The following is a 19,050-nucleotide window of genomic DNA, read 5'->3' on the forward strand; positions in this document are numbered from 1 at the left end:
TAGGGACAATACAGTTGTTGCAAAACAATAATGCAACCGATGTACTTTATGTAGAGTTTAAACTATTGCTAGTTTGCAACGAGCATACATGATCGAACACGTTAAAACTCCACTAAAACACAGAACTACATGCTGAAATGACATAGCTCATTAAAATGCAAATGCATATGCATAACAACTACCCTTGATGAAACATAACACTGTTTTATCATAATCTTGACCTTGCTCCAAAGATTTTTTTTTTGGATACTGCATTCATTAGTGCAGTATCCTCTGATTAGTTTTGCAATTAACTGGTTTGCATGTTCTCCCTGTGTGTGTGTGTGTGTGTGGGTTTTTTTCCGGGTTCTATGGCTTCCTCCCACAGTCCAAAAACATGCAGATTTGGGGATTGGGTAAATTGGTCACTCTTAATTGACTGTAGGTGTGAGAGTGTGAGTGAATGGTTGTTTGTCTCTATATGTGGCCCTGCGATGGACTGGCGAACTATCCAGGTTGTACCCCGCCTATCGCCCTATGTCACCTGAGATAGGCACAGCACCCCCCACGACCCTCCGGTGGAGGATAAATCGGTAGTTAATGGATGGATGGATGCAATTAACTGTGCTGCTCCATCAAAAAGAAGAAAAATCACTGCTATTTCCACCCAAAAGCATGCTTCATGATGATGGGAGACTTACGCTGTAGCCCCCTAGATGACCTCTCACTGTGGCGGGTGGAACTGCGGTCCAGCTAACTCTTAGAACAGTGCTGTTGATCACCTCCACTGCTACATCCTGAGGTGCTGCAGTCGGGACTGAAGCAAACATGAAGAAAAAAAAAAGGTCAAGAACTCAGACAGCCTGCCAACAACTAGACGACGTCTTAGCGGAGATACTTTTAACGCTGGCATAAATAAAGTGTTTGTCAATGCTCACAGAAAAAAAAAAATGTGGACTGTAGATCAAAGATGACCTGAGCAGTTTTTCTTTTGTTTTAGGATTTGCTGCTGCTTGAATTTGGTTCAGAAACGCTCTTGGAAAAACATGACTGAAAGTTGGTCTTACATATTAGCAGGTCAATGAGTTTAGCTCACACGCTGTGTGTAATGTAATGCTCAAGTGTGCCTTGAATAAACCTTGAATACATTTCTCTCAACATGAATTAGTAGAACAAACACAGGTTTTACTAATGACATTAATTATCGTTCCACTCCAGGATTGTGTTATTGTTCAAGTGTGAAAGCAGGTCACGCTAAATACTTAACACTTTACCAGTAGAAGCTGGGTTTTTTTTTCCCACCTGAACAATGGATTATTTTAAAACTGCATGTTTACTGCACTTTGTGGACGAGTGAAATAATTATTCTGTATGGACATTATAACATTGCTTAAACAAGACATGTAATGGTAGCCTAAGACTTTTACTTTTGCATGTCCACAATATTTATTTGTTATGTGGTGATATTATATTGCTTTTTTTTGCATGAACATTAAACTTTTTGTGGATTAGCATGAAAATATGGTATCGTAGTGTCTTTTTCTTCTCTACATGTGATTGGGCTTGTAACACGAAAGGATAGAAGCACAGCGGACACTCGAGAGGGAAGCACCCATTGCGCCTCAGGAGGCTAAAGGTGCAAAGTGTGTCATGATCTGTCAAATGTGTGAATGTGTGGCCCCTGAGACAAGAAGTGAAAATTTGACATACCTTTGCTCTACAAAGGTCAACTACCATCTGTTCGATTTGAAAAGAGGTGTTTTTTTTGTTTTTTTTTTTAACAAAGGGAAGAACGTTACTACAGCACAATCTGCACATGGTGAAATCTAACTAACATGAAGACAGGGAGAAAAGAAAAGAAAAAAACCTAACCTGACACACTTTCCTGAAGACAATGCCAAAAAAAAACTGAGGGCAAGAGGAAGGAAATACAGTAACGAAGGAAGTTCACAGGAAGATCGAAAGAAAAGCAGATTTGAGACAAACAGAACTGAAATTATGATGACGACACAGAAGAATCATTATATTTTTTAACTCACCATCTTCTCCTGAGTAACCCGTAACAAGTTTCGGTTTAGGTCCCCAGCCATGGCTGTTCCTGCTCTGAACTTTGACCTCGTAGGGCACAAATGTGGTTGTGTTTCTCACAACAAAGGAGTGTCTCTTAACCAGGTGATCCTTCCACAGATCCCCCACGCCCACTCTCCTGTAGCTCACCTTGTACTCAAGGCCTGGGCCGTTGTGTTCGATAGGCAACAGCGGCTGTAACGGGGGACAATGTACTAATGAATTATCAATGATTAAGAATTTTGTCATCATAAAATTGTTCCTTACCTCCCAGCTGATGTCCATTTGATGAGGAAGATGGCCTTGAATCTTGACGTTGTCTGGGTTTCTAGAAGGAGCTTTGGGATTCGTTAAGCATTTGTTTAATTTTACAATTAAATAAAGTGTCGTTTCGTTTCGTTAAATGAATTCACACGGCACATTTCTAATCACACGCAAAGACTATGTACATGACATTCAAAGCGGCAGCTTGTCCTGGAGTTAATACTCGGGGATGTTCTGGGCTTCTTCTCACTGGGGCTGCACAGCATTTATTAAAAAAGAATCTATTGTCACTGTGATAATAACATGCAAAAATACATACAGCTAAAGATACATACATTGCAAAGACAGCTTGAAACTGCACACATTTTGTCTTCACACTGGTTTTGTTTAGCCAAGAACTTGTCATAAATTAATGTGGTTTTTTTTGCTACAAATTTTCCTATAATGCATCCTTTGCACACTTTACTCACATTTCCCCTTGTACTATAACACCCTTGGATCCCAAACGACACAGACAGTGACATTAAAAGAGAATCAGTAAGAAAGTCGGGCACTGAGAGACATCGGATTCAATTATTATTTATACAGTTACTTCAAATTTCAAATGTTTTCATCTTGTATTTACCTATCTGTTTCATTAATTAATTAATCAACAATAAATCCAGGTAATAAACAATGTTTTGTTTTGTTTTATAAGTAGCAGGACATGTTTTCGCAAGGCAGTAATGAACTTGATTTTAACCCTTAAACGCGCCTTCAAAAAAATCACGTTAACACACCCAGCACACCAAATGGTGCGCATGAAAGTACACAGCTATAAAAATAGTATACATCTGTATTTTTGCCTTTTTTTTTTTTTAGGTTTTAGACCAACATCTCATCTTTCCATCCATATCAAATATTAATATATATTTTTTATTTTTAACCCTTAAATTTCCAGGTTTATTCATGATGCACCTTGATTTTATGATCTAAAAAACACAAAAAATGAATTATTTTCAATATACTTCTTGGAAACTGGAATTTTTTTGTTTGGATTATTGCAGCCTGGTATATGTGAAAGATTAGCAGAATCATTTTTTTTTTTGCATTATTATTTTTTTTGTAATGTCAGATGGCCTAAAACACTCACGTTAACACACCCAGCACACCAAATGGTGCTCATAAAGTACACAGCTATAAAAATAGTATACATCTGTATTTTTGCCTTTTTTTTTTTTTTTAGGTTTTAGACCAACATCTCATCTTTCCATCCATATCAAATATTAATATATATTTTTTATTTTTAACCCTCAAATTGCTAGGTTTAGTCATGATGCACCTTATTTTAAGATCTAAAAAACACAAAAAATTAATTATTTTCAATATACTTCATGGAAACTGGAATTTTTTTGTTTGGATTATTGCAGCCTGGTATATGTGAAAGATTAGCAGAAACATTTTTTTTTTGCATTATTATTTTTTTTGGATTGTCAGATGGCCTAAAACACTCACGTTAACACACCCAGCACACCAAATGGTGCTCATAAAGTACACATCTATAAAAATAGTATACATCTGTATTTTTGCCTTTTTTTTTTTTTTTAGATTTTAGACCAACATCTCTTCTTTCCATACATATCAAATATTAATATATTTTTTATATTTTTAACCCTTAAATTGCCAGGTTTAGTCATGATGCACCTCATTTTATGATCTAAAAAAGACAAAAAATGAAATATTTTCAATATAATTCATGCAAACTGGATTTTTTTTGTTTGGATTATTGCAGCCTGGGATATGTGAAAGATTAGCAGAAACAATTTTTTTTTTGCATTATTATTTTCTTTGTAATGTCAGATTGTCTCATAAAATCATGTTAACACACCCAGAGCACCAAATGGGGCTCATAAAGTACACAGCTATATCAAATGCATACATTTGTATTTTTTTTTATTTTTTCTTTTAGATTTTAGACCAACATCTGTTCTTTCTATACATATCAAATATTAATATATATTTTATATTTTTTACCCTTAAATTGCCATGTTTAGTCATGATGCACCTAATTTTATGAAAAAAAAAAGACAAAAAATTCAATATTTTCAATATAATTCATGCAAACTGGATTTTTTTTCTTTGGGATTATTGCAGCCTAGTATATGTGAAAGATTAGCAGAAAAAAAATTGCATTATTATTATTTTATAATGTTAGATTTCATAAAATATTCAGTTAACACACCTATAGCACCAACGTGTGCTCATACAAATACAAGCTATACAAATTGTGTACATATGTATTTTTGTTTTTTTATTTTCTTATTTCTTAGACCAACATTAGACCTCATTATAGATACCAAATAAAATTAAAAAAAAAATGTTTTGTGCTGTAATGAAGAACTTCCACTATTGGTATCCTCTCCTTTGCAGAGGTTATAATCAGAATGATCTGGGGCTTCTGGGCCTCTTTTTTTTTCCCGTTGCTGATCTCCGGCTCCCGGTGTTTGTTGCTGAGCAGGAGGACATTTTTGTCCTGCTTCGGAGTGTAGGACAGCAGGGTGTGAGTAAATGAAGAGATGGAGGAGCCTCGGGAGCTGAGGGGGAAGCTCTGGTCAGTTTTTACGCATTGTGCCAAAAATGGTGATCTTTCGTCGCAGCAGCTCCTCTGCCAGCCCAAATGAGGAAAATAAATGATCAATAGTCACAGTCACCCTCCCAGCCCCTCCGTCATGTCCAACACGACCCTCTCTGTCCTTGGTTTTGTTTCTGCAGCGCAACAGCTGCCCAATAGACGCCAACAGAAGGAGTCCAAACTAAGCCCGCACGGTGGTGGTTATCGAGGTCCTTCCACTCGGGCACTGTCCTTCTCCCATGCAGTTTGGTTCATTCCATGATAAGTTTTGTGATCTCCGTGGTGAAAAATAAATAAAAAGTGTCAATAAGCTCACTAACAATGGCCACGGCATAGCGGGGAGGTTCTGGAGTTAGTCCTGAGTCTGGAGGCTTGAACTGGAGCATCAGGGTGTTTGTGGGTGCCCAGATCGCTCCGTTTTTGGATTTCCATAAAAGGTCCGCTAGTGTCACATCTTCCCCAAAGTCAGAAGAGTCAGTGGAGTGGGTGGGACACTGGAAAGCCCCCGGGAAGTACTCTTCATCGGCTGTGTCGGTGTCCAAAGCTGATGGAACGCATTGCGCTCCGTGCGCTCGTCTTCAATGACCATGTTTAGCGCCTCCGTGGTGCCGCTGTGATGCTTCATTGTGTGTGGTTTGACATGCAAAGTCCAGCTATGCTCCTTAGCTCTGCACAGACACCTCATCACCTGTATACCTGTGATCATTGCAGCGCAGTGCACAGGTGCACAGATCGGGGTTTGTTTTGGCTCTAATTTTTGCTGTACATTTCATGTGCTGGGAAATCGCCTGCATTATGGATATTTCAAAAGCTGTGGGGACCCCACAATTTAGATGTCGGGGTGCTTTGGAGACTGTACTTTGAAGTTTTGGTGCTTTGAAAGTTTTAAAAAAAATGTTTACATGAAAGGAGGGCATGGAAAAGGTGCCACTTGAAAGCCACCTGCGCTTTTACGCATTGTGTCACACTGTAAATGCACTGTGCACGTTAAAGGCACGTGCACGCGCGCACGTGCATGTGCACACGCGCACACTCACATGCACACATGCCCACACACATGTACTCACACACCCATACAAAATTTCTGCCTCAGACCTTATGTGGAGAGAGGGGGGCGGGGTTTAGTGGGAGTGCCCTCGATCAGAAAAAGCAGTTTTTTTCTCCATGTGCCAAAAAAAGAAAAATGACGTAATCTTGATGGAAATGTGTCAGAGCACACATTTAAAGCCTTTTGCTTCAAATGATGTGAAAAAATTAGATGATTCATGTTTTTTACTTTACATTTGAGCAGGATGAAAAATAGTGATTTGAATGGGTTTCAATGAGCACACTTTGGTGCAAAGGTGTGTTAACGTGAGTAAATTTGTCACAGTTGTTTAGAATAGACTAAAAAAAAAATTCACATGAAAATTTTTTAAAGCACCCAAAAATACACAACCTAGCAAATTTTGAACAATATGCATGAAAAAATGAAAAAGATATGCTAAAAAGAAAAAGTCAAAAACACAAAAAGGTGTCTAGGTGTGTTAAAGGGTTAATTAAACCACGCTGTTGGAATAAAAGTAATGCTTTTGTTGTTGTGTCTGCATAGTCTACTTACTGTGAATATGTACATTTCTGCACTTCAAATTCGTTTGATACTTCAACTTTTATTGTATATGGTCATATATGACATGATATATGATCAAATTTTATGCTCCATTTTTGTCAAACTTTTTGTTTCCTTTCTTTCTTTTTATTACGCTGTACATTTATTTGTTATAATTGGGTTTTCATTTGTTGTTGTTGTTTTTGTAAAGTAGTTAATCTTGTCTATGAAATGTTCTATACAAATAAAGTTGCCTTGTCTATGCTGACAGCAAAGCAGGAAGACATTTACACCCCACACACACCTAAGCATTTGCTTATTTATCTCAAGCCACGTCTTCATTGCAACAGTCAGAATCTTTAATTAAATGTTAATTGAAGGTGTGGGTCTTACCAGCAGGGGGTGTTTTGTATTTCTCAGTGGGCTCACTAGGAGGTCCAGGTCCAACAGAATTAACAGCATACACTCTGAACTGGTATTCGAGGTGTCCGTGCAGAGCCAACTCGGCTGTTGCCTGGTTACCAGAGACTTTCTGTAGCTCTTTCCACCTGCCGGGCTCCCATTGGCTCTCCTCGTACTCCACTATGAATTCTGAGCTCATAAAAGAGACAGAACAGCACATGAGCAGTGATTTACATGATGCATTTGCCTCCTCGACATGAACGGAAGAGAAAATAAACACGGTCAATGAATAAGATCAATAAACATCAACGTCATCTCTCACATCTGTGGGTAACATATGAGGCGATCATCTTAGAGCATTGGTTCTCAAAGTGCGGCCCGGGGGCCAATGGCGGCCCACAGAAACATTTCTGGCAGCCCGCAATGAATTACAGTTGATAGTTTTAATCCACAAGCTATTAAGTTTGTTAAATGTTTATTGGACATTAAAGGGTACAGACCAATAAGTGTAAACAAAAATTCTGGGTATACACCTGGTTTCTATATGGTGAATTTTAGTGTATTATTGGGTAATAAGCTGGTAATAAGCAGGTACCTACAGCCCCCAATTACTAGCTATTTACCCAGTAAATATATGGTAACAGAAATGTGTTACTTGATATTAGCCTGTAATTAGAAGGTAAGAACAATGGCCAAAAATCATGGGTAATTACCCAGTAAATTATAAAGTGTTATTATATTAACAGCTATAAGTGTGTTAAAAAATTAGGATGAGGATTCATAAATGTCCACGTCTCATAGGGAAAAATAAGTGAGCAAAACAAAGGAGTGATGTGCTTGTAGCTTTTACATAATTTCTGCAGCAAATTCATTAAAGGTCCCATATTATACCCTATTTCTCCAAGTTAACCTAGTTCCCTGGTGTCCTAATAAACATGTCTGTGACATGCTTTGGTCAAAATACCATAAGGATGAAGCACCACATCAGTTCAATCACCCTGCCAAAACAGCCCTGTTCAGAACGCTCGGTTTAGTTGTATCTCTTTAGGTCCACCTTAAAAAAAAAGTAAAACGAAACTTAAGGGACAGGAAATGACATCAGCCACAGAGGCTACTGAGAGCTAACAGCAGTTAGCATTTGGAAAAGTGATCATTTGCAGGCTCTAGCAGGCACATTGCTGTCATATATAACATGTATCCACTGGACAGATAAATCCTCTGAGGCTGGAAGTTTGTGTAGAACTCTGTGCTGCACTGAGGAGCCAAGAATAGAACTTTTTCGCTGACTTTTGATTTTCGGATACTGTTGCCCTCACCAGTACTCTCACGTGTATGGACAAAGCGGAGCATTGTGACGTCCTAAGGAGCGTGGAAGTGAACATGAGTGAGTCATCTTTTTTCACACTTTGGCGGCTGATAAGAGAGTGCCAAATATAAGCATTAAAATGATTAAAACATTAATTTTGTATGATATGGGACCTTTAAATTAAAGCAGCATTTACGCACACATCCGCCATCTATTTGTTAATGAGAGGTTTTTTGCTCTTTTCCAGTTCCACATTTTTACTTCAGGACTCCACTAAATCTGCTTTACATGACTCACACAGTTTAAAAATAAGTCCCTATTTATTTTAAGCTGCCAGTCATGCAGACTCTTATTTGAGCCTGTGACTGAAACAGACATTAGCTCTGATGCTCGCTAAAAAAACAGAAAAACTCCTCTGAAAAGTCCTCAAAAAGCCCGATGATGGACAGCTCGTCCAAGGAAAACTAACGCTGTCACTCACTCTGACAGAGGCAAACTGTAAGTAACAGATTTTTGAATTTGGAAACGGCAACTTCAACTCCAGTCACACATAATTCTCTCATTCTCATTTAGAATATAAGTGTAGACAGAACACAGATGAATAAACAGGACACTGCTTGTCTGCTTGTATTTTGTGATATAATGATAAATCAGTACATTAAGCTGCAGCTAATTGTTACTCAGTCCCACATTTAAATATGTCCACTTTTTGCAGCAGTAACAGGAGACAATCTTCAGAGAGGAGACAGAGTTGATATAGTGGTCAGAGCAGCACAGTTTGGTAACAACTCCATTTCACCCCAACAACAGTGGAAATGTGCCATATAGTCACTCTGTACTATTGCTAAATTAACAATGTCAAAGCTCGTTTTGAATCACTTTTTTTTTTAAACTGACAACAGGTGAAAAAAGAGCGGTAACGATTCAATGCAGGAAAATCCGATTTTTGATATCAAGGAGTTAATATCCAAAAATTACCACGCTGACCTAAAAACAGTCAATATTTGTTCTTCAATTTAGAGCTATTCTTATTTTTTTATTTGTCTACTTTTGTTTGTTTGTTTTTTTTAAAGCATTTTTCCCCCACTATTTGGTGGCACAATAAGACAAATTCAAACCGTGGTCCCTTCATGCTCCTGGAACCAGCTCAAACTGGGAAGTGAGCACCATATTCTCGTGTTTTTAAATGTTTCTTTTTAAATTCCTCACAGTGAAAAATGTCATGTTTATGTATTTGTGCATGAACTATTATTATTATAATCTATTGTCTCTTGCTGTGAGACTATAGACAATCATACTATTCTATCCTCTCAGCGGTGAAGTGTTTCTTAAGGATGGTTATTGTTGGCACACTTTTCATAGACCAATTACACTGAGTTACACTTTAATTAGTTTGTAATTAGAATGTCTCGATAATGATATCATTATGTGGCTGTAAACTGTGTCACAATTGATTCCCGAAGCAGCTGTCGATGATTAAAAAATTCAGATTTGATGCTTCCTCTACATTGACGACGTCTACCTGTCACTGAGCTGTTGTGATCGCTCCCAGGTTCCCAAGTCAGACAAACGTTCCGCGGACTCTCGATTTTGGATATATTTAAGTTCTCTGGAGCATCAGGAACATCTGTGATATAAAAGTCAAACAACAAACATTCAGTAACAAGTGAGAATAGTAATAGATGAATTCTAAACATGTGTAATCAATATGAATTATGATCTCACCCAGCACTGTGACTCGTGCACTGGCACTGTCTTCATCCAAACTGGTTCTTGCAGTGCACATGTACGTTCCTTGATCTCCAAGGTTGACGTTCACGATCTGCAGCATGCTGTCGTCCACAAAGTATCTGAAAACATGATATATGCAGAAGAGTTTTTACTCCCCGCTGAGTGAATCACAGTTTGAAATGAAACGGCCTAATAATCTTTGTAGATTTTTTTTTTTTTTTTTTTTCAGCTTTTGCTTCTCACTTGCACAACGTATTAGTGATAATCATTAGTGGCACGTCGATATTAATGATGATGCAAAATTTTATCAGCTGTGATACAGCATGAATGTATGAATGCTGAATGAAAATATTGATATAGTCCACTGTTTATCATAAATACAGACAATTTAAATACAGATCATTTATTATTTTTCACAAGAGAAGATGCTTAGATTACAATATGGTATTGGGGCCAAAAAATTTAAGAACTATATATATATTTTTTTTTTTAAATCCTTTCAGAATTAAGTCATAATATCACGAGAATAAAGTCGTAATTATCATTCAAGCAAAATCTCAGCCGATAAGCTGCGACCTGCGTCAAGTTGAGAAAAAAATAATAATATTACAACTTTTTTAAGACTACGACTTTGTTCTCATAATATTAGTTTAATCTCGAAAGATTACATTTTTATATTCTTCAGTGTGGCATTGATACTCGTATTAAATAAAAATAAACACATCATGATCTACTGTCAGTTCAGTGTCCAGTACAAGTCATTGAAGCTATTTCATTTTTATTGCAAGGCTAATTATCCACCTAATAACCAGACAAACATTATTTGGAACACTCTAAGAATTAAGGGTTCCCAAATTGTTCTTCCACAAGGGCTGAGGTTCTACCTGGAACCATTTGCTTCTGAAAAACCCTTTCCTGAATAAAGGGTTTTAAAAGGGTTCTCTGGATCCAGGTGGAAGCTTTATAAAAGGTTCCGCATGAAAAAAAAAAGGACAAGCCGAAGAACTTTATATGGTTCTACTTAGCACTTTTATTTCTAAGAGTGTAAAGGTTACCAAAAGCGAAATCCATACACTAACTTCTTTGCACTTGACCTTTTGGGTCTATGTCTACTCATCGGAATAAGGAAGTCATCTTAAGTCGTTTAATTATCTCTATTTCTGGCTCGGAATTCATTCGCAAGAATCAACACACCTGGAATTTTCCTCGAGGGAGAGCAGGATCTCCTCGCCGTTCTTTCTCCATATCACCTCAAAGTCGCTCCGCAGACTTTTATCATACTCGGCCTGGCACACCAACTGTGCAGTGGTCCCACTGATGAACTCCATGTCCTCAGGTGGAATGATTATTTTCGTAGGGTCTATAGGAAAGGTAGATTTATTATGAGTGGGTAAGATAGTGACAGTGACTTAAATATTCAAATATGAATTTGCTTCCTCTTTCAATGTGGCTGAATACATTCTAACATAAGATGGATTCAATGCAATGACTTGCGCTGCTCTTGCTCAAAGAAAGCGCCATTATTTTGTATCATTTTTGACCGACATACCTTTCACCTCCAGCACAGCAGTGATGGTTGACTCCCCCTCTGTATTGAACGCGGCACACACGTATTCCCCGCTGTCGTCTTTATCTGCACCGATGATTTGCAAAGATCCATTCTGGAGAGGGAAAAATCGTTCTTCCTTTATAGATTTTGCAATATCATCTTTGGCCCTAAGGGGGAAAAAAAGTGCATGTATATCTTACTGAACAGTACAAATCATACAGGGTCGTGTGTGTTTTAAGTATTAAGTGTTCCCAAACCAAACTGACCATGTCCATTCAATTATAGTTCTTATTGTCTTCCACGCAGTAAAACATGATTACATTAAATTCTCCTGTGTTTAATTCACTTTTTTTTCACTTTTTTAAAAAGATCTTGAACTAGTAGAGTAAAGCTTAACCTATAAAGAGGACGAGGGCTTGTTGATCAGATTGAAATGGAGCATTGCCTAACAGAAGCACACGTACTATACCAATATTTTAGGTTTTTTAACTTGTTTTCTTTTCATGGCTCTTCAGAAATGTGATTAACTCTCCGTGTAACTGTAGCAGAGACAACCCGGTAGTTGGAATTAGATTAATTTCAGGGAGCGGAGGAGGATTATATCATTACACACACACACACGAGTGCCATCATCAGAGTATTTAAGGCTAACACCTGAAACGGTGTGGAAGAGTACGCATGATTCTCAGCTGTGATATTTGACCAATGAAATCAATCTGAAAGCAACAACAACATAAATGGAAATCAACAAACAAATTCTGACAATGCCAACAAGACTATAGTTCACTTACCAAGAGATAGTCGGTGGTGGGGAGCTAAAAACACTGCAGTTCAGGATGATGTCATCACCCAGTATCACAGCGTACGTTTGGAAGTCCCTTGTCAGTATCACAGGAGCTGTATCTAAAGGAGAGAGGCAGTCAGAGGGGAGATGTTGAAGAACTAAAGGCAGAAAATCAAATAAAAACAGACACAATTCACTTCCAGGCACAAGAATCACTACAAAATCAATGAAAACATATTTTGATTTAGCAGATATTGGAGGGAGTGTACAACAGTACAGGCACAGTACAGTATGACAGGATGTTTGTTCACCCTTAATCAGTCTAATGAGCGTTAGACTGGAAATATGTGATTTAAGCAACCTTGAAAATTAATTTAAATGATGATTCTTTGTTCATTGCTTTGCCTGGTGGCATGGCATGGCATGGTATGGTAGGGTATGGCATGGCATGGCATGGCATGGCATCGCATGGTATGGTATGGTATGGTATGGTATGGTATGGTATGGTATGGCATGGCATGGCATGGCATGGCATGGTATGGTATGGTTTGGTATGATATGGCATGGCATGGCATGGCATGGCATGATATGGTATTGTATGGCATGTTTGCATGGCATGGCACAATTAGAAAGAGAAAGTAAATGGTTCACCTATATTTATAAATGCAGCCTATATACATTCTATTACTGTAAGACTGTAGCTGACCAGACTCGATGTGTTGTGGTTACAATCAACCATGAGGTGAATGCTTCCAGGAGAATAATGGGGCTTATACGGAGCCCCCGAAGTGACATTGAAAAAAAAAAAAATATTTGACATCTCGAGTTTGAAAGTCGAGATCTCGAGTTTCAAAGTCGAGATCTTGAGTTTCCCAAAAAAATCTGATTTTTTTTTTTTTTTTTTTCATTTTTTTGGGAAACTCGAGACTTTGAAACTCGAAATCAAACATCTCGAGTTTCCAAAAAAAAAAATTGAATTTTTCGTGAAAAAAAAAAAATAAATAAATACAATATCTGATTTTTTGGGGAAACTCGAGATCTCGACTTTGAAACTCGAGATTTCAATATTTTTTTTTTTTCTCATGTCACTTCGGGGGCTCCGTAGGTTTAAGGTCAGATTTAACAATAATTAATGAGCGGATGAACCATCGAGCCATAATGTACACAACTGTATCCTCGCTGGCTGTGCAGGCCTTTAAGTCTGTGCTGGAAAACTCACTCATGATCATGATGTTGACGTTGGCGAGAACACCGCCATGAGTGTTGGAGGCTTCACACTGGTAGACGCCACTGTCCTCTGGTCTGGCGTCGTGAATCACCACAGTGTCATCGAGCACTCGTGTGTTGCTCACTGGGTCATCTAACAGTAAAAAAAATAAAATAATAATTAGGATATGAGAAGAATGCTTTGAAGAGATAAGAAGACATTTGGAAATATTGACTTCAGCTTAAAATAATTGTGAATTTGTTGAATTGAAATAGAAGCTTTATGTTTTATTTTTTTGGGGTGCTTTGGTCCGTTGTGCCACCCACCATATTCCACCCAACAACACCACCACCTGTATTAGTCTGATACACAGAGGGATGCAAGGGGAGCGAGCAGAGAGCAGCGAGAGTAGATGCAATGCATTGGAAATTCTGAGCAATACTGGACATATAAAGCCTCACAACACATCCCAAAAAAATATCTCAACCAAAGGAGAAGCAAAATGAAAGTATACAACGCTGAAAGAGGAGAGGAAGCTGACGACAGACTGCTGCAGATAAGCCAGATAAACCAGAGTGGATCTACTTTTCTGCCAGATAGGGATGCAACACTGGGAAATTTAGTAAAGTTTGGCATGGAATAATTTGAATTGTGGTTACAGTAACCATGTTAAATGCTAAAGGTTGCTATTGTACTATATTGCTATTGCATATATGTTTCCTCAATCCTCAAGTGATGAATATGAGAAGTGTTATAATTGTAACATAGTGAGTAAAGACTTTTTAATTGTGTTGGAACACAAATCAGTCCGCGCAGTCCTTCCTTGTCAAGCTTGTCTCTTGGGTTTTTCAGAACAATTAAGAAAAACAGCTTCTTGTCAACTTGAGGATGATTGCACTGTCCTCCTGCCCAGAGGCTAAAATATGTTTAAAACCGCAGCTAGAATTACTCCTCGTCACCTTGGAAAATGTCTCCATTCCGTCTCCACGTTATGTCTGGCGGTGGTTTTCCACTGACTGAGCACTTGATGTGAACATCAGTCCCAATCACAGTCAGCTGGCTCTGAGGAGGCTCTGTCAGCCACTTCGGAGGCTCTGGGAGACATTAAAGAGAGCTGTGTTGATCTGAGTCAAAACAACTGCCATCCTCGTGTCAGCAGCTTTCCCTTTGAAGCACAAACATTTGTACTCACAAACGCATTCAGTGTGTAATTAGGCCCTGGTGTGGATTTACCTTCCACTATTACATCAAAGTAGTGTACAGCCTCTCCGGCTGGGTTTTTGACCGTACACATATATTTCCCCTCATCACTTTCCTCCACAGCGGGGATGGTCAACTGCTTTCCAAATGTGTTCAATATCTTCCGTGGAGGCAGCTTGGCTCCTAATTTCATCCAATTTACCGTTGGGTTGGGACTAAAACATGAAGCGAGATATTATGAGCCACAATGATAGATAAATGTTAAAAAAAAAATGATGATAGTTTGTAATTATATGTACATACAAGCCCTCTGGTATACATTCAAGGTGCAGGTCCTCTCCCTTCAACAGCACCTTCTCTGTCTGAACACCAGAGGGCAGCAGCAGGCCAGGTTTTCTCACTGGGGGGGCTTCAACTGCACCACAGAGAGAGCAGTCTTCGTCACTCACATGCATCATTTTCATCACAACTCATTTGCAGCTATTTGCATCAAGCAAAACAACAGCGTTGTATGAAAGTGTTGTCGTTCAAATGCCGCTTTGATGTGGGATTATCACTCACCGACATCGCTGCTGTCAGCAGATTCATTGTTGGGTTTCACTAGAAAAAAAACCGACACAAAACAAAAATGTCGTGAGAGTGATAACGGCAGGGCAGGTCCTCATTGACAGTTCTCAAGCCATAGATTCCTGGAATAAACATGACAGGGCAAGCCCTGCTTCTTGGTATGCAGTACATGAATATCTTAAATATATCTATACAATTACCTGGAGTTTTTTTTTTTTATGTCATGCTGATAACTAGTGAGGTGTAATTGAGCAGTTAGTCTATAATTTTAAACAACTTACAGCTCTTGACCACAACAGCCATAGGGGTTTTCTGGACAATGGTGCGTATTCTGGAGAAGGCAACAAAGCAACAGTAATCCTGACGACTGTCGTTCCTTAAGGCATATGAGAAGTACAGGTTGCCGTCAATGTCCATGGAAACCCTGTCGTCTTTCTCAATGTGCTGGAGACCTGCAGATATAACATTTTCACATCAATAATAATGCTCTCAGTCTGGTAATAATCTGGTAAGAATAACGCACAAGTCTGACACGCGAATCCTTTTATTGGCTGCTCTAGAGAAACAAAATAACTGACCTCACACTAAAGGTCATGTGATCATAAACTACTACAGCCTAGCTGCACACTGTACAGACAAGACAATAATGGAAATGCCCTAAAGAGTTTCCTTGTGTCCTTGTATCGAGCCAGCGTATTCATGTGCGGCACGGTGGAGTGCACTTCACTGTGTGACAGCAGCATATTATGGTTTACACGGAGCTTTTATTTGAAGTTATGGGTCAGTGACGCTCTCTTTCACTCCTCTGTCTGACAGTATTTAGCAGTGAAATTTAAGACGTTGCCTAAAGACAAGACACATAGTAATTACGTCAATGTTCAAAGCAAACTCATAAACTAGATTTTCCACTTTAAGGTTGTAGGCCTCCATCAACCACATCACAGTGCAGCTCACGTTTAACTTGAAGGGTGTGATGTCAATATGAGCATAAAGTAAAGTTGACCACCAAACTCTCACCACTTCATCTATAAAGATTTTTTAGGTGTTCTGTAGGTCACAAGTTACTCAGGCAAAACAAAAACAAAAAAAAAATGTTCCGTGAGCGCACACCTTTTAGGCCAAGGTAATATTTTGATCTAACACAGCTGTCACTATGCCACATGGTACTGGTGGGATTAAATGGGTTAAGGGAAAGATTAACCATTAACGCAAAGATAATATTTTGTCAAGTCACGCACATGGACTGGCTACAAAGAGCACAAGTGTTCTGCTGAGAATGAGGATGAACTGAATTCCATCATATTTTTTTGTCTTAACCCAGGTTTGTTTGAAGCAGAGCTCAACAGAAAACTGAAGCCTCTCTTCAGACAGAGGGAAGGTCACTGACCCTAAATCTCTGGTTTTGGCAGTGGTGGGGGGGGGGGAAAGCCTCCTTGAGTTAATCTTACGAGTTTGTACCACTCTGTTCAGACCTAGTATTAAGTGTATTCATCTGAATACATCGCAGGGACACGAGATCTAATCACAATATGTGGTCACAGGAGATGCATCCAGGAGGTTTTTAAATGCAAGGTGTGAACAGTCCTACAAAAATGCTCTCTGCGTGTGATTGGATCACGGAGGACGGATGTTGATACCAGGTCTGACGCAGCTTTAGGGATTTTTCCGAAACTGCCAATCAAACCCACTTTGTGCTGTGATGTTTGCAGAGAAGGAAGGAAGCTGTGATTTCAAACTGTTATCTAATGGTCCGTATAAAACCCTGTGTGTATGTGTTTGAACAGAGACTGAACCAACCAGTCATATCAATCCTATACAAACAGTTGCTTCTTGTCTTACCTATAGACATCCAGTAGATCTGCCGTGGTGCCACACCCTTTGGAGGGTTACACTTGAGGACAATTGGATCTCCCTCTTTAACAACAAGAGGCTCGATTTCCTCCTTTGGAAATTTAGGGAGACCTAATGAAAATACAGGCATCAGAGTAAATTTAAAGATCTGAATAATTAGTCAGAAAAACATCACATAAGTGATCATTTTTTGCATGTATTAAATGTTACTTACTGGGAACCATTAATTCAATTTCTTCCGTTATAGCAGTGCCCAGCTTATTAGAGGCGTAGCATCTGTATTTACCCTGAAACAGGTTCAGGTTCTTATTTTGAAGCACCAAATTTCCACCTGTGTTGTCTGACTTGCTGGTTGTGATGTGTAGTGGGGTAAAGTCTTTGCCATCTTTTGTCCATCTGTATCTGTTGAAGCAAAACGTGTCATCAGTTTCTATTCAGTTAAGTGATCAAATGTTGGGCACCTGCTTAACGATGATTTTGTTGTCACTTTTCACTTCCCCTTCTTCTCCTTTAAATGCTGGGGTTGTTATGCCACTTACTCTGGTGGTGGGTTGCCCTTAGCTTCACATCTGATGGTGACCAAGTTGTCAAAAGGAAGGACAATGATGGGACCTGATGTGTAAGTTATTATTGTCGGAGGCTGCTCCACTGTAATATGAAAAAACAAACACACAAAATTACAATTTCTTACAAAATCATGTTGAACAAACACTTGGAAAATTTTACTTTTTTCCTTTGATTCTTGCCGCCATGTACACTTATAAATAAAAGTGCTAAGTAGAATGATATAAGGCTCTTTGGCTTGTCCGCATAGGAGAACCCTTTTTGGTTCCAGGTAGAACCTTTTATAAAGGTTCCACCCTTATTGTTACCAAGAACCCTTTTAAAACCCTTTATTCAGGAAAGGGCTTTTAAAGGGTTCTCTGGATCAAAACGGTTCTTACTGGAACCATTTGTGTTACCAAGAACCCTTGAAAAACAAATGGTTCCAGGTAGAACCTCAGCCCTTGTAGAAGAACACTTTTGGAACCCTTATTTCTAAGCGTGTATGAAGACACAAAGTCAGCAAAAAGGTGCCTTAGATCAACAGTGAAGTTAAAAAGTAGACCTGTACTGAAAGGCAAAGCATTCTTATTAAACAAAAAAACCTCTGACTTAAACTATTTCCATTATTTTAAAACCGTTTAACGATAGGATGGACACTTAAGAATATCAAAAAAGGTCATTTTATGAAGCACAAAGTAAAAAGAAAATATATACTATATATATGACCAAGCAATTCCTTTTGAAAAAACCTCTTTCATTCATTTGTGCAAGTTTAGGTCCTTGAAAGTGCGATGAGTACAGGTTCTCACACTGTGTGTCCTTGTACTCTAGCAACATCAAACTATAACTTCCATGTAAATCATACATTGGATTTTTCGTAGTTATTAAGCCTTAATACATAACAAGAACTCCCGACCTTCTAGGGGGATACTGAGGCCTGCCGCTCTGGAGGTCAAGGCCATAAGCAGAGCAAGCTGCAGTCTCCCGACCAAACTCATTCCCCTCCACTGGTTACTGGAGACAGACGAGATCAGCAAAACGAGATGATCAGCTGGCGTCACTTTGAACTGCTACGGCACAGAGGACCTGGAGGAGTCAGACAGAGTTTGAAATGGGTTATTTATAGTTTCAATAAATTCACTTACAATCCAGTTGTTTGATGTAGGACCTCATAGAATTCTCAGGATGGCAGTTGCTTGACTCTAAATGGGCTGCAGTTTGTCACATTAAGTGTTGTAAATGTTTCAAACACTTGCGAGGGAAAACTTAGGACAACCAGGAGGCAAAGATCTGACAGCACAAAACCCCCTCTTAAAATGTATAGCAGTGTTTTTCTCTACTAAACCAAATATAGACAAATCTTCACATGTCTTTCTGTTCCACTCAAATATGCTGTGT

General features: G+C 38.7%; 1 protein-coding gene across 1 annotated transcript in view; it reads right to left on the minus strand.

Moving 5' to 3' along the window:
- Window positions 1-18,650, minus strand: part of chl1a (cell adhesion molecule L1-like a) — a gene marked incomplete at its 5' end in the record, with an annotated part of 41,626 nt that extends 22,976 nt beyond the window's left edge. Inside the window, 19 exons of the mRNA XM_083895647.1 lie at window positions 681-796; window positions 2,019-2,241; window positions 2,314-2,384; window positions 6,903-7,100; window positions 9,740-9,844; window positions 9,943-10,067; window positions 11,143-11,308; window positions 11,498-11,664; window positions 12,289-12,400; window positions 13,501-13,641; window positions 14,448-14,582; window positions 14,722-14,903; window positions 14,992-15,103; window positions 15,250-15,288; window positions 15,537-15,707; window positions 17,095-17,217; window positions 17,321-17,508; window positions 17,646-17,754; window positions 18,569-18,650. Of these exons, the coding sequence (XP_083751773.1) occupies window positions 681-796; window positions 2,019-2,241; window positions 2,314-2,384; window positions 6,903-7,100; window positions 9,740-9,844; window positions 9,943-10,067; window positions 11,143-11,308; window positions 11,498-11,664; window positions 12,289-12,400; window positions 13,501-13,641; window positions 14,448-14,582; window positions 14,722-14,903; window positions 14,992-15,103; window positions 15,250-15,288; window positions 15,537-15,707; window positions 17,095-17,217; window positions 17,321-17,508; window positions 17,646-17,754; window positions 18,569-18,650 (2,565 nt within the window). The remainder of the gene's footprint in view (window positions 1-680; window positions 797-2,018; window positions 2,242-2,313; window positions 2,385-6,902; window positions 7,101-9,739; window positions 9,845-9,942; window positions 10,068-11,142; window positions 11,309-11,497; window positions 11,665-12,288; window positions 12,401-13,500; window positions 13,642-14,447; window positions 14,583-14,721; window positions 14,904-14,991; window positions 15,104-15,249; window positions 15,289-15,536; window positions 15,708-17,094; window positions 17,218-17,320; window positions 17,509-17,645; window positions 17,755-18,568) is intronic.
- Between the last annotated feature and the right edge of the window lie 400 nt (window positions 18,651-19,050).

Source organism: Microchirus variegatus, assembly GCF_963457635.1.
Source record: "Microchirus variegatus genome assembly, chromosome: 9".
Taxonomy (NCBI): Eukaryota; Metazoa; Chordata; class Actinopteri; order Pleuronectiformes; family Soleidae; genus Microchirus; species Microchirus variegatus.